The following is a 20,231-nucleotide window of genomic DNA, read 5'->3' as shown; positions in this document are numbered from 1 at the left end:
GGGATGGGGCGGCGGGGGGGGGGGGTTGCTGGTGCCCTTGACTACACAGAAAGCTACATGGCAACAAGGACCTATGGAAAGTCTACACTGTCTGTCTAGGGCCGAGAACTCTGTTACATCTCCACAGATATCACTGAAAGTTCTCTGTTCATCTCTTCCCACTCTTCAGGCCTCTGAAGTCAAAATGGCATGAGAAATTTGATTTTTGATTTCGAATCTGTCCCCAGAAAAATTCCAGACTCAGCAAATGACTAAAAGCAGTGGTTCTCAAACTTCAGCTTGCAGCAGAATTACCTGGAGGCCTTTGACAACACGGATTGCTGGGTCCAGAGTTTCTGATTCAATACATCTGGGGTTGGGCCCAAGAACCTGAATTTCCAACAAGTTCCTAGGTGATGCTGCTGGTATGGAGACCATGCTTTGAGAAATTAATGCATTGGAACATGATAGAATCCTCTAGTATATCAGATTAGGTTGCACAAAAGAGGGATAGTGAGTTTATGCGTCTCAGATGTCAAGAATTATGCAATGACTTGAAATAGCACCATCTCTTATTACAAATTCCTGGAAACTTCAAAATTAGTTAACCAGGGTCCAGTGGAGACTAGAAAAACAAGTGAGTTGAAAACTAAAGAAGCCACATCATTTATAACAAAAGAAAGTACAGAGGAAATTGTAGTTAAATAGTTTATTAAATAATGACATCCTTGCCTCAGAAGCCAATCATTCTCTTAGATTCCACTATGACAGCACCCCCCCCCTTTTTTTTTCTTTTGGCTGCCCCATGGCATACAGAAGTTCCTGGGCCAGGGGTCGAACCTGAGCCAGAGAAGTGAAAACCCTGGATCCTTAACCCGATGAGCCACCAGGAAACTCCCAAAAACACCCCTTTTTATATGGAGCTTCTAGGGGGCAAACTCCACTTTCTAATCTCCTTGTAGAGAAAAAGGGTGGAAATAGGCCTCAAAGTCATTACTAAATTTGTTAGTAACTTCCACAGACAAATGCTCTAAATTTTCTAAGACAATGTTCTCACCCCCAACTATACGATATAACTACCTGGGAGCTTTAAAAATATATAGAGGAGCTCCCTTTGTGGCTCAGCGGTAACAAACCTGACTAGTATCCATGAGGATGCAGGTTCCACCCCCGGCCTCACTCAGCGGGTTAAGGATCCAGCATTGCCACAAGCTGCAGTGTAGGTTGCAGACACAGCTTGGATTCCATGTTGCTGTGGCTTAGGCTGGCAGCTACAGCTCCGGTATGACTCCCAGCCTGGGAACTTCCAATATGCCACAGGTTCGGCCCTAAAAAGATAGACAGATAGGTAGGTAGGTAGATAGATAAGTAAATAACTAAGATGCTCAGGCCCATACCTAGAGATTCTGACCTAACTGGTTTAGGATGGGACCTAGACGCCTGTGTTTTCCAAAGCTCCCCCATGAGGCAGTTGAGGCTGAAAACTACTGATGCAGGAGAAAGATGAGAGACGATGGGTACTGGGAAAGAGAGAAGGGCAGTAAGACCCCTTTAGATAATGTCTAATGACACAAAAGAGAAGAGAAGGGGAGAGCAGCCGGGAAAAGTAAAATTGAGGCTCTTAGATTCTTAGACTGATCTAAGGATCGACCCAACGTCAGTAGTTTCAGGTTCAAAAATCAGAAACAGTTAGATAATCAAGGAGGTATACTCAATTGCCAAAGATGTGGCAACAGTCCAAAGGACATATCAGGAAACCCTTTTTAAAAGGGTACTATTTTTTCTCCCCCCAGAGGAGTTAATAACTAAGAACTTGAGGCAAAGAGCTTTCACATCTCACAAACAATGCCTAAAAGTTCAACTATGAAATCATGTTCAACTCCTCCAAAATGATGTTCAACTCCTCTAAAAGTTCAACCTGAAAAGCAATAAAATGTATCCCTGAGCAAAATTTAAAAAAAAAAAAAATGTTTTTGTTTTAAGGGGAAGCAGCAGTAACTCTCAGAACCCTTTGTAATTGAAATTATCCTCCCAGTAACCACACTGACAAGTGAATTTTCAAAGTGTAAAACCATGTCATACAGATGATAAAACCAAGATAGTTATTTTCTTCTTTTCCTTCTTGACTAAGCACATATGCATGAAGTAACAAGCTGAAAAAGATATCTGAAAGCTTTATGATCCTGTTTAAGGCAGGATGATGAACACAAAACAGACCAGTTAGAAGAATGCAGTGTTGGCGGTCAATGGACAGAGCAGGGAAGCTCAGCACAGGTAACAGAGACAGATGTCAAGGGAAAATTATTTCTGCTTACACAGGACAATCGCTGGGAACCCAGAGAGAAAAACCCAGATGTTGTCCCACTGTGTTAACAGTTAAAACTGATCCATCAATTTAAAGCTTTTGCTATGATGAGAAAACCAAGTGGGAAAATCTTAAAAATGAGGATAGTAATTTTTGATAAAAGCATTCATTTGTTAGGTCATTATGTTAAAATCGACTTAGATGATGGTAGTTTTCACTGACACTCCAAGTTAGCTTTCCTAGTTTGCTGTATGGTATTTCACTCAATTCAGTACTGACTGCCCACAAATTACCTTGAAGCCTTTCTCTGAATTATGAGACTATCAGAGTAAACCCCTCCTTCTCCTCCCTCAAAAAGCACCTATGAAAAGATGCCTACAATCAGATGCCAAATTTCACCTTGGCTACTGACACGAAGGTTGAATATGGTAAAGCCTGACAAATGGCCCAGATCACCTAGACTTTCAGCCTGAAAAAAGGGGGATCTTTCTCGGAAAGGAAGGAGACTAAACAGGACTGATTTAGATAATTCGGTTCAGCAGAGGACATGCATCTATTCAAACAGAAGGCTGTAAGCTTATCTGTATCGGATAGGGTTGGAGATAGAAGGCCTGATCGAGGCCACTAATTTCAAGAAACAGTATACTAGCTCACCTAGGAAGTTATCTATCAGGAGATTAAGAGCCCAAGTGTGCTGAGGCAGGCACACTCACACCCTTCTCAGCTGGAAGACAACTTTAAAATAATCAGGCCCATAACATTTCCAAAGCCCACTCACTCCCAGTTTCTCAGGGTTACATAAACGATACCCTCAAGATAACTGATCATTGTTCTTTTAAAGAAATTCAGGAGAAATCTTGGGCTCAAAGTTTCAATTTTTGCTTTTTAAAATGTAGTCTATGAGCCACTGTTTATTTATGTGATAGGTATGTTAGTACAGGGCAAGTTAATGCTGTTAATGGGACCGTCTGACAAATAACCAGTGAATAAATGTATGCCCCTTCTCATTCTACCAGCTGGAGAGAGGGAAGGAAAAAAAAAAAATGCACAAATACAGATCAAGATGCAAACTGCAAAGGTATGAGGGTAAGATTAACGAGTCCTTGATTTGGAAATGAATGCTGGCAGGAAGCCCCAGGACAGCTATCACATAAGGTAAAAATTCTAGAAGAAATATAAAGGTAGAAATTTAAATTAGGTAGAATTTTTTTTTTTTTTCTCTTTCAGCGGCACCCACAGCCTATGGAAGTTCCTGGGCCAAGGATCTAATCTGAGTGGAAGCTGCAACCTACCTACACCACAGCTATAGCAACTCGGGATCTGCAACCCACTGAGCTGGGCTGGAGTTCGAACTGGCACCTCCACAGAGAGACAAGCTGGATCATTAAACCACCACACCACAGCGGGAACTCCTTACATTAGGTAAAATTTTTTAAAGGTGTTTACCAACAGGAAATGCAGATGGAGAGATCCAAAGGAAGTGTTTCACTTTATGAAACCATTATAGCATTAGAAGGAAATTAAACTATATTGAGTTTTTAATTAAGGAAAATAAAAACGAAAATAAAAAAGAAAGAAGAAGGTAAGCAGGAGGCTTTAAATACCACTCAGCCAAGCTTAAAATGAAATATGGAACCAAGGCAATTATCTAGAAAATTTATGATGAAAGAACTATCATTTTTTGAAATTATTAGGACACGTCAAGAAAAAAAAGCAGTTTTGAGATCTGAATTACATGAATTAATGACTTAACTCTCCACTTGATCTTTTTAATATAGTACCAGTTTTCAAGGAGACATCCAACAAGCTGTATTGGATATAAATTTTATGCCCTCCTTAAACTTCAGGTTTATACCCAAGGTTGTACCTTTACAAGTCCAAGGTGGCCAAAGCCACCTTCTTTGCAACGGCATCCAGCCCTACCACCATCCCCCACACCCTGCCATATTCAGTTATCAGGCGGAGCCATTCGGCCTGCTCCACATTTATCATAGGGTTTCAGTCTATCTTCTGGACGCTATCCAGACACTACTCAACTATCTTTACTGTGAAACTGAGAGTTCTGAAATTTTTTCCAACACACACACACACACACGCACACACGGGATTAGTGTTCTGCAAGCCATATTTTATCTCAGGGCACACAGGTGCCGCATTCCTGTGGCCAACTAATACCATTATTTTAGGCCCTACTCAGATATATTTTACCTTAACGACAAAAGCAGTAAGCTCCTTAAGAAGATAAACACTTCAATCTGGCCAGCGATTTGCATTATGCAATATTTTCTGTTTCTGTCCTGACGCCTCTTTTGGGGGAGTGGGGTGCCCATCCTATATAGAACTTCCCTGCCCAGGGATCAAACCCATGCCACAGCAGTGACCCAAACCGCTGCAGTAACAATGCTGGATCCTGAACCTGCTACGTTGGTGCCTGCCTTTAAATCCATTAGTAACAGCACTGCAGAGTCGACCACCTCACAAAATATGTTTAATACCCTTAATTATGAGAACTGGTTGGGCAACCACACTTCTGCCAGGAACTTCTTACAAATTTTCTCCCCCTGAAATCCGTTTTTCTTGGAAGTACTTTTTTCCATTCATTTACCTACCCGAAGCCTACAGAAACAGTGATTCTATTCTCCCAAGGCAGAAATTTCTCAGAGATAATAGCCCAACCCAAAGGATTTCCATGCACTACGTATTAATCCATTAGTTTAAAATATGAGTACACTTTGTATCTGACCCATAGTAAACCATGGTTACACAAGGCAGTGACCACACAGAAATGATAATCCCCAAATCAAACTCTGTAAGCATCCAGGCACTGATGGGATTCTTACAAGTTATCAGCTCATGCAAGATCAAGGGCCAGGGCCTAAATCATGGCTGTGTCCACTCCTCCCCCAACACAGAGAGGTGTGAGGGACCGAGTCTGCCACAACTCAGAAAATAAACATTCAAGACAGTATTCTGAAAAATTAAATGTAAGGATTGACAGTAATATTCATAACGAATGTGGCACACAATAGCTACTTTTTAAAAGGCATCAATTCAATTTTATTGTTGCGCCCCCTGCCCCAAGGTCCCACTGGCAGTGAGGAGGCAGTAGAGCATAGTAGAAAGACAAAAGTTCAGAGTCAAAAAAACCTGGGTTTGAATTCCAAATGTGTTTTGAACCATTTCCTTGTCTTCAAATTGAGATTTATGTTTAAATGCCTATCATGGATGATCAATATTAGATGTAAAAAAACCTAGCTGAGTAATTGGCACACAGTAAGTGTTCAATAAATCATAGCCACTATCATTATCATACTTATCACTGTAACTAGGTTTCAAAATATCTTGTGTTAATTCTTCTTTTTACTGTAAAAACTAAACCTCGTTTCAAATTGACTTCCTCCCCTTTTTAGGGCTATACCTGTGGCATAGGGAAGTTCCCAGGCCAGGGGTACAACTGGAGCTACAGCTGCCAGCCTACGCCACAGCCACAGCAACGCCAGATCCAAGCCGCATCTCTGAACTACACCACTGCTCAAGGCAACACTGGATCCTTAACCCACTGACCAAGGCCAGGGATCAAACCCACATCCTCATGGCTATTAGTTGGGCCCTTAACCCACAGAGCCACAACGGGAACTCCTCCAAATGCTTTTTAACCCTGCCTTCCCTTTCCCAAAATATCATTTTGAAATATGTGAATAAACAATTCAGCCCAAACACCAACTACGTAACCTAGAATATGCCTGTGGGAACTTCGAAGACAACAACCACGCTATGTTCTATGCATTGTCAGTATGGTTTTGTTTTGTTTTGTTTTAGGACATAAATGTACAAATGTATACAGATGAGACGTGAGCCTGAAGGCTTCAGTGTGTTAAGACTCTGAAAGGCCCTGAACCAAGCATAAGAGGAGCCAGAGAGATTCTGGATTAGCCTTCCTCCCACCACAGATGGCCATGAACTTGCTGGGGCTCCTCTTCCCAGCCTGACTGGAAGGGGAAGAGAGAACTCTTCTCCAACACTACCCTTCTGCTGAGGACCCAGGCCACTGCCCCCACCCCCTGAAGACTGACTGTCCTAGACCAAAGCTCTGAGACAGACCTCAGGGCCTTAGACTAAACCTCAAGTCCACACTCCACAAGCACAGCCATTCCACCAGCTTCACAAAACAGGCCAAGAAGCAGAAATTTAGTACACGGGGTGGGAGGGAGCCCAGAACACACACCATTAGAAATAGAAGAGAGGGAGGAGTTGTGGGCATTCTCACTCAGAGATCAGGGGAACTCAAGCCTCCTCCTACACCTCCAGCCAGGATAAAGAAAAAGGAAATTTAAATAGCACAAAGTAGCCTATGAATGATTAACACTTTAATTATAATCTAAGCAAAGCCTTTTTGGGGAGTTCTCCTGGTGGCTCAGCGGGTTAAGGATCCAGCATGGTCATGGCAGTGGCTTGAGTCGCTGCTGTGGTGCAGGTTTGAGCCCTGGCCTGAGAACTTCTGCATGCTGCAAAACAAACAAACAAACAAACAAACAAACAAAAAAATCCCAAACCTTTCTTATAGTTAGGCAGGCAAAATTGGTGATGAGGGTCAAAAGGTACAAACGTCCAGCTATAAAATAAGTTAAGTGCTGGGGATGTAATATACAGAGCGGTGACTGTCATCAGCACTTGTGTATCTCAAAGCTGTTAAGAGAGTAAATCTTAAAAGTTCTCACTTCAAAAAAAAAAAAATAGCTACACTTATGGTGATGATCATTTTGCAACACCTATAAATACCAAATCATCATACTGTAAACCTCACACTAAGAAATTATGTCAATTATCTCAATTAAAACATAAAATAAAACCTTTTTATTCTTCTCCTCTATCTGCAATCCTACCTGACCCTCTCCTCTGCCCCTGAGTTCCTGTGTTTCTTTCTTAAGGCTACCATAACAAATGACCACAAACTTAGGGCCTTCAAATGGCAAGATCTTACTCTTTCAGAGCGCTGGAGTCCAGAAGTCCAAAATCAAGGTGTTGCAGAGCCACTCTCCCTCTGAAAGCTCCAGGGGAGGAGTCCTCCCTGGCCCTTGCCTTGCTGTGGGTATCTCCCAGCCATCTGGTGCTTCATGGCCTGTAACTGTTCTGCTCCAACTTTTGCCTCAGCGTGCACACAGCTTTCTCTGCACGTAGTGTGTCCACTCCTCTCCCTCCAAGGACAATGGATTTAGGGCCCACACTAATCCAATATCTTAATTTACTAATCCAATCATCTTAATTTACCTAATTACTCCCAGAAAAACCTTATTTCCAAATACGGTTGTATTCTGAGGTTCCAGGTGGACATGAAGGTGGGGCGGGTGGGGGATACTATTCAACCCACTACAGTTACGAAATTAAAATAAACCACTACCACCAGAGTTCCCATCGTGGCTCAGGGGTAACAAACCCAATTAGTATCCATGAGGATGTGGGTTCGAGCCCTGGCCTCACTCACTGGGTTAAGAATCCCGTGTTGCTGTGGCATAGGCTGGCAGCTGTAGCTCTGATTCGACCCCTAGCCTGGGAACTTCCATATGCCACAGGTGTAGCCCTAAAAAAGACAAAAAATAAAATAAATTGAAATGAAATGAAATAAAACAAAATAAAGGAAAGCACCACCACCAAAATTGGGGGCAAAGTGGAGGAAGGTAACAAATTACAGCTTCACAGAACTAGAGAAGTTTAGATTCTAAAAAAGTCCAAAGATACCACCTCAGGTGGAGCCTTGAGTACTAAATCTGAATAGGGACTAATGTAGCTTTTGCCTTTTTCTCACCTGTGGGAAAATGAAAGTCTTGGAAAATATCAAAAGTCTCAAATAGAACAGCACTAGTACACAGAACAATCCACTGATCCAGACTCTAAACATACTGCGTAGTTTGGTATCAGGTATAGATGAACAATCGCATGTATTATCAAGAGTGGAGTGGCAAAAAGAGGTAAGGCAGAGGAGAATATTTTTCAGCTTAAAAGGCTTTCATTTAACTATTTGGGCGTGGAAGTGGACCACGGGTCTTAGAAGCCCAATTTCCTTTAAAACAAAAGTAGTTATCTTAGGTTTTCAAGCATTCCCTCCAAATTATCCTGTCTAAATGATGACATAAGCCTACATGGAACACTATATATTAGAGTTCTTTTTTGTTTTTAACCAAGGTATTATTTAAGCTAGGTGGGGGAAAGAAAACCTTGAGATTAGCTGAAAGACTTGTATATACTCCCTCTGCTGGCTCTAAATTTAAAGAAAATTCTCAATGGCTTCAGAAGCCAAGTTAATTTTATTAAAATTGGCTTTTCAGAAGCCAATTAATTTTACTAGACATCTAAAAAACAAGGAAAAATATGATGTAGATTCTCCAACACATATACACTCAAAAGTCTTCAAAGAAATAAATAAGAAATTACAAAACACATACTGGAAACTGCCAAAGACATCTGTTGGCTTTATTATGGGTTCACTCCAGAGGAAAGCTAATGCATGTGGTTGTCTGTGACAGGGGTCACATCCTACCTTGGCCTTGCCCCCTACGCGTGTGCCACAGAGTGCTCTGGGCTCACCTGTCTCATCTGGACACCCAGGCATGGAGAGCCCCTGTAAGATAATCTGGCTTCTTCACCACAAGCAATTACTAGAGTAGCAAATTAGTGCAAGCCCCCCAGGCCATCAGAGAAGTTAGTCCACTTCACTTAGTAATATTATCCCAAAGTAGTGACTGACACCCTGCAGAGAAAACTTCTCAAAGATTAAAACCTTAAAAAAAAAAAAAGTCCAAGTGAAAAAAAACCAGCTTGGAACATACTCTGATCATACATTTGTGTTTTACCAGGTAGAGGGATGAATCACAATATTCTATGGATACTTGCTATCGTACTTCTTTTTCCAACCAAGGAAACTGCAATACTGAGAAAGGAAAGTTGTGAGGTCAAGAATAAAATGTTTAGAGCCTTTCTGGGTAGTGATACAATCAGAATCGGGATCCTCTAAGATAATCACTAGCCCAACCACCTATTCAGCAAACTACCTCAGGGCATTGCCTGGTGGCCTAGTGGTTAAGGACTCGGCACTGTCACTGCCAAGGCTCAAGTCACTGCTATGGCATGGGTTCAATCCCTAGCCAGGGAATTTCCATATGCCACAGGTGCGGCCAAAAAAAAAAAAAGAAAAAAAAAGACAGACTACGTCAGAAGAGCTGCAGACGGGCCCTGGAAAGGCCCAACTCACAGAATGCTCCCTATCTCTTCTTCCATCATATGTGACTTCTATTTTCCAACCCATAAAAATAAAACTATAAGTGCATCTGGGATTTAGGCGTCCAATGCAGATAACTTAGTTTTACACAGAGCTCTGTTCCCTTAAGAAGTAGGTAAATACATTTTAGGCTGAACATGCCATGACTCTCTCTAGACATACTGATGCCACATAAAGTGGGGGGCCTGCACAGAGGACAGACTTGATTTCAACTTTCTCTGAAGGAAAGGTCACCCTAAGATCAGGTTTTCCTCAGTTTCTGTGGTGGGTAAAGACTGATGAAGTTTTCAGGGACTTCTACATTAGGAAACAAGACACTGCAAGAAGCACCTTAGACAGCAGAGCATCATTTCATAATTATACTACATCATATCAACACTAGGGAGTCTGGGCCACCTCCACAGCTACAAGTATCCAAAAGGCATCACCTCACTCCTGACTCACGTCAAACCTTTTCGGTGTCGCTGTCCCAGAACAAGGCTAATAAGCTCATGCGCTAAGGACATGATCCCAAAAGCAGCTCCAAGAGTTCCCATTGTGGCTTGGTGGAAACAAACCCAACTAGTATCCATGAGGACTTGGGTTCGATCCCTGGCCTTGCTCAGTGGGTTAAGGATCAGGTGTTGCCATGAGCTGTGGTGTAGGTTGCAGATGCAACTCGGATCCCTTGTTACTGTGGCTGTAGTGTAGGCCGGCAGCTGCAGCTCCTATTCGACCACTAGTCTGGGAACTTCCATATGCCGCATGAGCAGCCCTAAGGGAAAAAAAAAAAAAAAAAGAAAAAGAAAAGAAAAGAAAAGAAAAGCACTCCAAGTATCAGAAATGCTTTTGTCTGGTAGACACCTTCCTTGCTGTCCAGGCTCTCACTTGAGAATATACAGGAACCACAGAAAAGTGACAAAGAAACAGGCAGGAGTCAGGGGGTGGGCAGCGTAGGGTGGGGCTGAGAGAATAGGCTTTTCTAGCAAGGTGAGCTCAGAGTGCTGAGGAAGAACGCAAAATGAGAAACACAACTTCCCTCCTGCCAGCCAGCCCGCCTGGAGGATGGGGGAGGGGAAGCAGAGGACAGCAAAATGAAGTAAGAGTTTGCAGAAATGGAGGCACTAACTCGAACAGCTGTGAAACCACAATGGTTAGCAAGAGACATTACAGAACACTAGTGCCCTGGGCTCACACGGACACACTCTTAACTCCACCCCTGCTAGCTGTGTGTCTCTGAGCTAGTCACTCACATGCTCCTGGCCAGTTTCCTCACTTGTAAAATACAGTCGTTAGATGATCTTTAAGACTTTTTTTGGTTCTGCATTTGAGGCAAGAAGCAATGCAGATGATTCTACTGCACCAAGGCTCCACCCCCCCACCACCCCCAAGAGGCCAGTCCACCACGGCCCCACAAGACAGAACTGGTGACTTAAGGTTAGTTCAGGGCCACAGGCGTGTTTCTAATCCGAGTGGACTTAGGAAGGCCCCAGCTTCACCGAAACAGACCCAAACTACAGGAGCCATGTGACAGTGGTCTTGTGCCTCCAAAGCAAACTAAAAATGATCTGCAAAGAGCTAAAGACCAGCTCTCTAAGTCAGAGCTCAACATCAACTTTGCCATTTGCCGGTAACTACTCTGCGGAGAGCCAAAGCACTAAGGAGAGGCAGAAGTACAGATGGGAAAAAAGGCAAAGAGAAAGGACATTAATGACAAGTTTACAAAGCAGAGATTTGCAAGTTTACTTTCTGTCTTCCCGCAAGAGAACATGAACTGCTGTGAACTGGAATCTTATCTGCCCTGTGCTACCACTGCATCCATGGGCCCGGCAGAACACCCTGCATGCTGTATGCTTTTGATAAATATTTGTCAAATGAATGAAATGGCATGAGAGGCAAATGGCTAAAAAGGGTTTTCTCTTTCCAATCTTTGACTCACTTACTGTACAGCAGCTGTAGCATTTACTGACACTAAGCCATCTACATACACGGCATCCCTCACTCCCTCTACAGATGCAAAAAGCCCAAGGGGCCCTAAGGGCCCCTCCACAAGTGATACAGGAAAAGTTGAGGAGAAAAAAGAGGAGCCAAAAATAGGATCAGTCTGTTCCCCACAGACAAGATGAATGGGTATGAGAACAAAATAAATTCCATATTCTCTCCAGTCCAGGGAATCTGGAATCGGATCAGCAAAGGATAAGTTGGGTACCTCGCTAGAAGGCACTGGCTTAAACAATCACACCTTTGCATTTCAGCAAGATCTTTGATGAATGGGCCTGCTCAAATTTCTGCAGACCAAGTAAATGATTTTTTTAGTGAGGCAAGGCTTCTTCATTAATCTTCCAAATAAAAACATCTTACAGGTATTGAGTAAGAATCATGAGTATTAAAAAATTTAACTACAAGATGTTCTTCTATGGTGTCATTCTCTTAAAATAGAACCCTCCTAAAAACTCCTAAAAATAAGTTTGCATAGTTTCACTGAATTTTCTAAGGAGGAAATAAAATATATCAAAACAAACACTTAGCTTCTTTTTAAAAGAGTCTCTCTGCTACCCAGGGCTCACAGATCAAAGTCTAAAAGGGCCAATTTCTTCACTTCATTGGTCGATGACACAGCTTTGCAAAAGAAGAAAAACAGTCCCCCTAGTGTACTGCTGCCCTACAAAGAGGAAGTATGTTAGTTGAGAATCACCGACAAAGACAGCACTGCCAAAGGAAATTACAAAACAGCGTTCTGGCAGCCGGGGCCAGGCTGAAGACAAATTCCTCGTATGGCACGACCGAAACTGGCCCTTTGGTGAGTTACTCCAAAAGGTGACCGAGGGCAAAATTAGAAGCCAACATGGAATTGCTGTGACTTTGTCATTTTGAAACTTAAAATTTTTAACGATTTTTAAACATCAAAGTTGCAGTTAAAATAATATTTTCTTCATTCAATCTCTTGAAATGCAACTGAATGCGTTCATCTAAAGAGGAGACGGTGAGGACATTAGCAGGCATTACGTGGCAGGTTGGCCTTCCTCTTTTAACCCTGAGAAGCATCAGTAAGAGGATGCATTCTCACATAAAGGAAGACCCACTCTCCTGAGGAGTCATCCACTGCAGCAGCAGCAAAGTCCTCACACGGTATCTTACATTTGTGAAATAACAGGACTCACTACAGAAACTCAGGGCTGCCTATCATAATTGTGCCCTGACTCATGGGAAAAGCAGGCGTGCAGGCATGTGAAGGAGAATCAGTGATAAACAGGCCTTCCCAGGTAAACCCTGGAGTCCTAGAGGTCTGCCTGAGACAGGAGGAAACAAGAGAACCCACCAATTCAATTAAGGGTGCTGGGCAAGTTAGCTTAATCTGAATTAAAGGAAATGTAACCTTTTCCCCTCTTAACCACATCTGATCATTCATTTCTACTTTAGTGCCTGAAGTAAGGGAACCTGTGAGATAGCCATCACCTTTCTCCCTGGCACAGTTAGCATCTGACAAACTTAAAGTAACCAAGAGCTTCCTCCTTTTGTTAAAATGCTCTCTTTTCTGCCACTTTCGTCACTTCATAGTTCCTAGTACCCATCCTGATAGACCCCAGACAGCTTTGCAAACACTGTGCACTCACTTAGCCTCCATTAATATTTGCCTATCTTTTCGATGCTGAAACAATAATAACCAAGATGTTTTTAGATTGAGAGGCAAATACACTTTTCAGGAAAACAACCTCTAGTTATTTAAAACTATTCAGTACTTAGTAAATAACCTTAGAAAGGATCAATTTAAAGAGAAAAATGGTGTGATAAAGAACAAAGATCTCGGAGTTCCTGTCGTGGCTCGGTGGTTAACGAATCCAACCAGGAACTCAGTGGGTTAAGGATCCGGCGTTGCCATGAGCTGCAGTGTAACAACTTGGATCCCACGTTGCTGTGGCTCTGGCATAGGCCAGTGGCTACAGCTCCGATTAGACTCCTAGCCTGGGAACCTCCATGTGCAGCACGAAGTCCTAGAAAAGACAAAAAGACAAAAAAAAAAAAAGAACAAAGATCTCTACGCATTCCCATCAAGGCTGGGCAGAAATGAACCCAACTAGTATCCAAGAGCATGTGGGTTCAATCCCTGGCCCCGATCAGTGGGTTAAGGATCCAGTGTTACCATGAGCTGAGGTATAGGTCGCAGACATAGCCTGGATGTGGCATTGCTGTGACTGTGGGTAGGCCAGCAGTTGCTGCTCCAATTCTACCTCTAGCCTGGGAACTTCCATATGCCACAGGTTCGGCCCTAAAAAATGAAATAGAACAAAGATCTCTAAAACCTCGGCTACTAATTACTTCTGTACTAAATAACTAGCTGTTCCATCTAGGAAAAATCATTAACTTGTAGAATCATGTTCTTCACCTATAAAATAAAAGGGCTTAACTAGATTAGTAAACCTCATCTCGGCTGTCTGCTATAATCACCTGAAAAACTTCAAAAATAAAATAAAAAACACCCCCAATCAATGTTCACACACCAGCCCAAATAAATCAGATTCTCTGGGTACTGGTGTTTTTTTAAAAACAAGCTCCCAGGTAATTCTACTATGCAACCAGAGTTTTGAACCCCTGGTCCTGATTCTGATCTCCGAGGCTTCTTTTCTAATTTGTTCTATGATCTCAGGGTGATACTTCTGATTCCAAGATCTCATAATACAACTGCCCAAAAAGCCACAAAAGAGGTAAGGCCTAGACCTACATACTATTCCTGTGTGCATACCTGACTAGGAGAGGGGAACCTGAATCCTAGATATTTTTAGAAGTTAAAAACCTGAATGCATAACTCAGAATGAAAGTAGTGTGGTTTAAATGCACATGCATGCTTCCAAAATGACTAATCACGATCAGAATCAATTCCTAAAACCTGGATGCATGGAAATGGGTCACAATTAGCTCCTGACCTCTCCCTTTTCCCTCTTCTTCTACCCCCACTAAACCACAAGCCCAAAAAAAGGTTGGCTATTAGTCATAATTAGAATGTGAAACCAAGCAGCCCCAGTTTCAAAGAGTCTTCTCAATCCTCAAAGACTTGAAAGTTCCTGCATGGCTGCATCTTTTGATAAAGGTCATCTTGCAAACTCTTTAAATTATATTCCTATAGTCTTCAAAGATTAATTCTCATGTGATACTCAGAAATGGACTTGGTGTAAAATTTTAAAGTAAATATATTCATAAAATTTGGGTCCTGTTTTAAACATATTATGGCTAGACAGTTTCAATTTACATTATTTCATGAGATGTTAAAGAGAAGTGAGGTAGCAGAGAAGGAAAAAAGAAACCATGAGACCAAAAAATAGTCAAGACATAAAACCACAAAGTTTATGACGAGGCCCAAAAATCTCTACTGCAAATCCTGTAAGCTACAGGAAAATAAAATTAATTAGTCCAGTCTCAATTCAAGGCTACTTTTGATAATACCACCTTCTCCTATAAACCTTTAAACAAAATCAAATACTACAAACTAGTATTAGCTTTAACTATAGTGTACATAAATTTAATACAAGAAATGCTACTTGTGAAGCTAAAATTACTTCTGTAATCTTAAAAAATCATACGAAAGGTGAAAATGCTTTCAATGTTAACTTTTTAACTAAGTTAAGGCTAACTTTCAACTAACAGGTTATCTACACCAAATTTAAAACATGTAAGACTAAATTTCACATGTGAGAAATTTGAAAAATATTTCAAACCCCCCATCCATCTTCTTAGATCCCATAAATTCACTCCTTCCTAACACTACAGTTGCTATCCATTTGGAAACTCAGTTTTTAAAAGTATCACATTAGCACTGCTTTGAAATGGAACTGTCATCCTTTCTGTAAATAGTCCCCATATCACACAACTCACATTTCTTTGCAAAGCAATAAAGTTCAATCAGATATAAGATTCATAGTATCAGCATTTGTTAAATGATGAGACAGATTTGTGGAATTTGTGGAAAACTATCAAAGCACACCTTTTGCTTTTAAGGTACCTACACAAGCCCTTCCCAACACTAACCACTAAAAAAAAAAATTGTATGGCACTTTGTAAGATTTTTTTTTAAACAATTATAAGTCAATACACTGAATCCTTTAGCTTTATATACTAACTCCTCTCCAGTGCTTCAGTTCTCCACTAAGGTCAAACTGTTCTTTATACACCCACTGGAACCCAGGAAGTACAGGACTCCCCAAAGACAATGAAGGAAGGGACAGAAGGAGGAAGCAACTACCTCTTTAACCAAAAAAAAAAAAAAAAGCTAACTTGTTAATAGAAGCAACTGACAAATAATATGAAGTGATATCTATCTCCCTCCAGTTGCACAGGGCTCTCTTTTGCCTGGTACCGACTAACTCGTATCAGGGAGATGAGGGCCTGGCAAAAACAAAGCCGCTGGGTATCTGCAGCCCAGCAGGGGCACAGGAGTTAATCTCTTTGGATGCCCAACTGCAGGAAGTCATTACATCATAGGCCTTTCCACACCTCTCTCCCTACCACGTGTCCAGTGCCCCAAGAGGCTGAAAAGGAACAGTGGAGAGCCTCTCTTCAGGTTCACTTACAGGTAGAAGCCATTATGGCTCAGCCCTGCCAGCAAACCTGCCTCCCAAAGGCTTACATGAAGCGACAGGCCCCGGTTCTCTACTCCTGGACCCGCTGCTTGAAACAGCTCCAGAGGCCAGGCCTCAGCGGGGAAGCAGCAGGTGCAGGACAGTTCCCGCTGAGGTGGAAGGGCTGGCCGGGTCGGGGCCCAGATCATCTCAGAGGCTACTCAGAGGAAGGTTTAAGGTTGAGACACCTCTGAGGAATAAAGGTGTTAACACACGCAAGGAAAGAGAGCCGGCCTGGAAAAGGTTTACAACCACTGCTTTTTGTAATGGGATCGATGTGCCTGTGGGAGTTAACACCTACAAGCCTGAAACTTGGACACAGGGGTTCTCATCTGGCTAGTCTCAACACACCACGCTTAGGCGACCGACTGGAAACCACAAATCCAACCCCTCCTCTGGGCACTGACTCCCAAACAAGTCCCCTCACTCCACCCGCAGCGGCCTCGCCGCACCCCCACTACGGGGAAACCTGCTCCAAAGCTGGCCGCGGACCTACCTCCTCCGCTACAACCCAGGAATCGGGCAAATTCACTCCTGCCCATCTGGCCTTCCCTCGCCAGCGTCCCTGGGCCCCTCTTCTCACCTGGCCAAGCCTGAGGCTTCCCCAGGAGCCTCCTCTCCCGCTCCCGCCGCGTCCGCAGCGGTCCCCGGGCTCCCCTCCTCCGGAGGTCACACAGAACCCCCAAAGCCTTACAGCGGAGGCTCTCCCTGCCAACCCCTCTCCCGGGCGCCCGCAGGCGCGCTCGGACGAATCGAAGGCGCGTCTCGCACTGCGCAGGAGACCGGGCGGGTCTGTCCGCCCGTCCGAGGTGGGTACGCACCTTCCAGCCGGCAGAACTGTTGCTGTCGCCCTTATCCTTGAAGTAGGGCACGCAGCGCACCATCCACTCATAGATCTGGGACAGAGTGAGCCGTTTGTCCGGGGAACTCTCGATGGCGCGAGTGATCAGATCGGCGTAGGACAGGTTCCCCCAGGCGTTCCGCCGCGAGGAGCATTTCCTCGGCTGCCCGGAGCCCCCAGCCGCCCCTGGCTGCGGCGGTGGCAGTGGCTGCTGAGGCTGCAGCGGCGTCTGCGTCCCTCCGCTCAGCGCGCCCGCCGCGGAGGCTGGGCCGGACCCGGGTTCCTGCCCTCCGGGAGCCAGCAGCCTGGCCGAGTCCTCCAGGAGCAGCCCAGAGCCCAGCGGGCCGCCCCCGCCGCCGCCGATCGCCATGGCCGAGCCGGCCCTACCGCCGCCGTCCTCGTCGTCTTCATCGTCCTCCTCCTCGGGGATCATGGAGTCAGCGGCCGCCTCCCCCGAGGGCTTGGCCGGGCTCCCCTGGAGCTCCGGCCTCTGCAGGGGCCACGTACAGGAGCGCGGACGGCTCTGGGGCTCGAACTCCGGGTCCAGCTCCACTTCGAGCGGAGAGAGCGGGACCGGGGAGGCCGGCGCCTCTGCCATCTTCGCCGCCTGCCCGCCCGCGGCTCCGGCTCTCACACACTCCTCTTGCGCCGGGGCGGGGTGCGGCGGGGGAGGGACGGGGGCGCCGCGAAGGCTCGGGCTCCCGGGCGCCGCCGCCGCTGCTACTGCCGCCGCCTGGGAAAGCACGAGAGGAGAGAGAAGGAGAGTTGGTTATCCCGGGCTGGAGCTCAGTCCCCGGCGAGTCCTCGCCCGCCGCCGCCGCCGCCGCCGCCGCCGCCGTTCCCCGACCACACCGCGCCCGCCTCCCAGGAGCAGGCGGACCTGGAGACGTGCGTCCCGCGAACCTGGCGCTGCAGACGCCACCCCCTGGTCAGGCCGCGGGGGAGACAGGAGCGAATCGACAGGCTCGCACGGGGCAACCCCCTCCCCCCGCCGCCACCGCCAGCGGAGCTGCAGGTCTCCGCTGGGCTAGGTGGCGGGGCGGGGAAGAAGGGGGAGGGGCGGGGCGGGGGAGGGGCGCGAGCCGCGCCTTTAAAGCGGGCAGCAGCCCGAGCTGGCGCAGCCCAGACGCGGTCGGAGCCTGAGCCCGGGTGTGCGTGCGTTTGTTTATGTTTCGCTCGGGCCCGCACAAGTGCTTCCCGCGGCGCCACTGCCGCCAAAGTCTGTGGCGTCTTCGGCTCTTCTCCCGGGCCTGGTCCCGGCCCCGCCGCCTCCGCGCTCTCCTGCCATCCCCTCCCAGCGGAGGACCCGAGCCCGAGGACTGCGCGGGCAGTCCCCTTCTCCTCTCTTCGCCCGCGGGCCGAGAGGGCGAACGTGGGTCCGAGCGCAAACGGGCCCTTGTCACTTCCAGGAACAGGGAAAGACGGGAAGAAGGGAGACAAGCAGCTCAGCGGGTGTTTGCCAAGGGTCGAGCTGAGCAGCAACGGCCACTTTGGCGGTGGTGTGGTTTATTTTCTCGCGGGCGTTGTACCCTCCACCCCTTTCCCTATAAGAACGGGGGGGAGGGGAGTAGTCGAAACGTAAATCTTCCAACAGGTCAGGAAGCACAAGTCTCCCAGGCCAACAGAAAACCCGGACCAGCACGTTCATCACCTCCTTGCTCCCACTGCTGCCATCTTGACAGTTTCCCCCCTTCACTCAAGTCCTTTAAAAACACTAGCGGGAGAGAAGAAGGGCGCGCACACCGAGTCACGGGGAGGGAAAAGGGAAGCGCCTGGCCCAGCTCGGAAGCAGATCCGGAGTCACCGGGAAGGCGGCCGCCCCGCTGCACAGCTCCGGCGCCTACCTCGGTTCCTTCCCTTCAGTGACGAGGGGGGAGGACGCACAATCCCGCGCGGGCCCGGGGCGCGGCGAGGAGGGGGCGCACAACCTCAGCCAAGGAGAGGCGCTCCGGCCGCCGCTGCTGCAGCCCGCCTGAGGAACCGCCTGTCAGCCAGCGCGCCGCCGCCTTCCACATTCCTCCTCCTCCCTTCCACGAGCAGGGCGGCCGCGGCAGCAGCACAAAGTTATAGACACACGCAGGGTGCCTCAACCTAAGCTGACGGCGAGCGGGTCCCCGCCCAGGGGGAGGGCTGGGCAGCGTGCCCGGGTGCGCTCGTGTGCGCGCGTGTGTGTGTATGTGCGCGCGTGCGCGGCCCAGATCCCCGGGGCTGCGGGCTTGGGTGTCACGGCGCGCATCGGCGCCGGGACACGGCGGGCTCCAGCAGCCTTCCCCGCCGGGCTCCTCCTCCCTCCCGCGAGCCTCAAAGAAAACAAAGCGTGGCGCGGGCCCAGAAGAAAAGGGAGGGGGCAGCCCAGAGCCCCAAACGGTCCACGAGCGCTGTCGCGTGGCCGCCCTGACTCGGAGCAGGGCGCCTGGCACTGGGGGGTCCCCCTAGCCAGCGCGTCCCTCCTCCAGGCTCTGGGCCCGCCCTGGTGTCCGGTTCCCCTTTAGAACCCGACACCAGGTAACACCTGGAGACAAGATGCTGTCCGCTGATGATAAGAGTTACCTAAGCGTGAAAGTACTAGCAAGCGAAGATGTTGGGGCCCTCAGGACTTCGATAAGCTGATGTCCTCAGTTTTGATCCTGCACGAAAGTTTGCACTTAGTCTCTAACCTAAGACGCCTGACTGCAATCGTATTTCATTTTTCATGAATTTCATGGCAAAGGAGGGGATAACTGTAACTAAGAGAAAAGCAAATTATTCCGCATTCTTAAGTACAAAAACAACTTTTGAACAATTGTAAATGGGAAATAATGAGTCTAATTTTTAAAAGACGCAAAATAGCTAATTGTGCTTTTTTTTATCTTTTTAAAGAAAACTATTTCTTCAAGTTTAGAAAAACATCTTCAAAAGTCCTTATCCTACGATCAGTACCCAAGCCGTTCATTTGTGCACTAAGAATTCACTACATACGACACACACACCAAAAGTCTTTCCATTTTCGTTCAGAAATCTCTCCCCACTACCCCAGCCCAAATCCTACCAAGTCACTAGAGACACTAGACTTGAGAGCGGGCTCAGCAACAACCCCAAACACAAAAAGGTCCAACCCAGCAGGCGCAGGAGTCCGCCCACCCTGCCGAATCCAGGCTCCGGACTTTGCGCAGGACCCGTCACTCAAGTGACGCGAGGCCCGCCCCTGCAACAAGCTAGTTCGACGCGTACAAACAGATGATGTCATTGTATCCACAAGCGCGT

At 46.4% G+C, this 20,231-nt stretch overlaps 1 protein-coding gene across 2 annotated transcripts in view; it reads right to left on the bottom strand.

Annotated features, from left to right (window-relative positions):
• Positions 1-18,970, bottom strand: part of FOXO3 (forkhead box O3) — a 132,660-nt gene extending 113,690 nt beyond the window's left edge. The window contains exons 1-2 of one of the 2 annotated variants that reach the window (XM_047762203.1): positions 18,833-18,970; positions 16,969-17,721 (exon numbers count right to left, since the gene is read on the bottom strand). In XM_047762203.1, the coding sequence (XP_047618159.1) occupies positions 16,969-17,586 (618 nt within the window). In that variant the 5' untranslated portion in view covers positions 17,587-17,721; positions 18,833-18,970. Of the gene's footprint in view, positions 1-16,968; positions 17,728-18,832 lie in introns of those variants that run through there. The other variant, XM_047762214.1, reaches the window with a different exon arrangement.
• Between the last annotated feature and the right edge of the window lie 1,261 nt (positions 18,971-20,231).

This window comes from Phacochoerus africanus, chromosome 2 (genome assembly GCF_016906955.1).
Source record: "Phacochoerus africanus isolate WHEZ1 chromosome 2, ROS_Pafr_v1, whole genome shotgun sequence".
Taxonomy (NCBI): Eukaryota; Metazoa; Chordata; class Mammalia; order Artiodactyla; family Suidae; genus Phacochoerus; species Phacochoerus africanus.
Note: the sequence above shows the minus strand (reverse complement) of the source record. Positions and strands in the feature narration are given on the sequence as shown.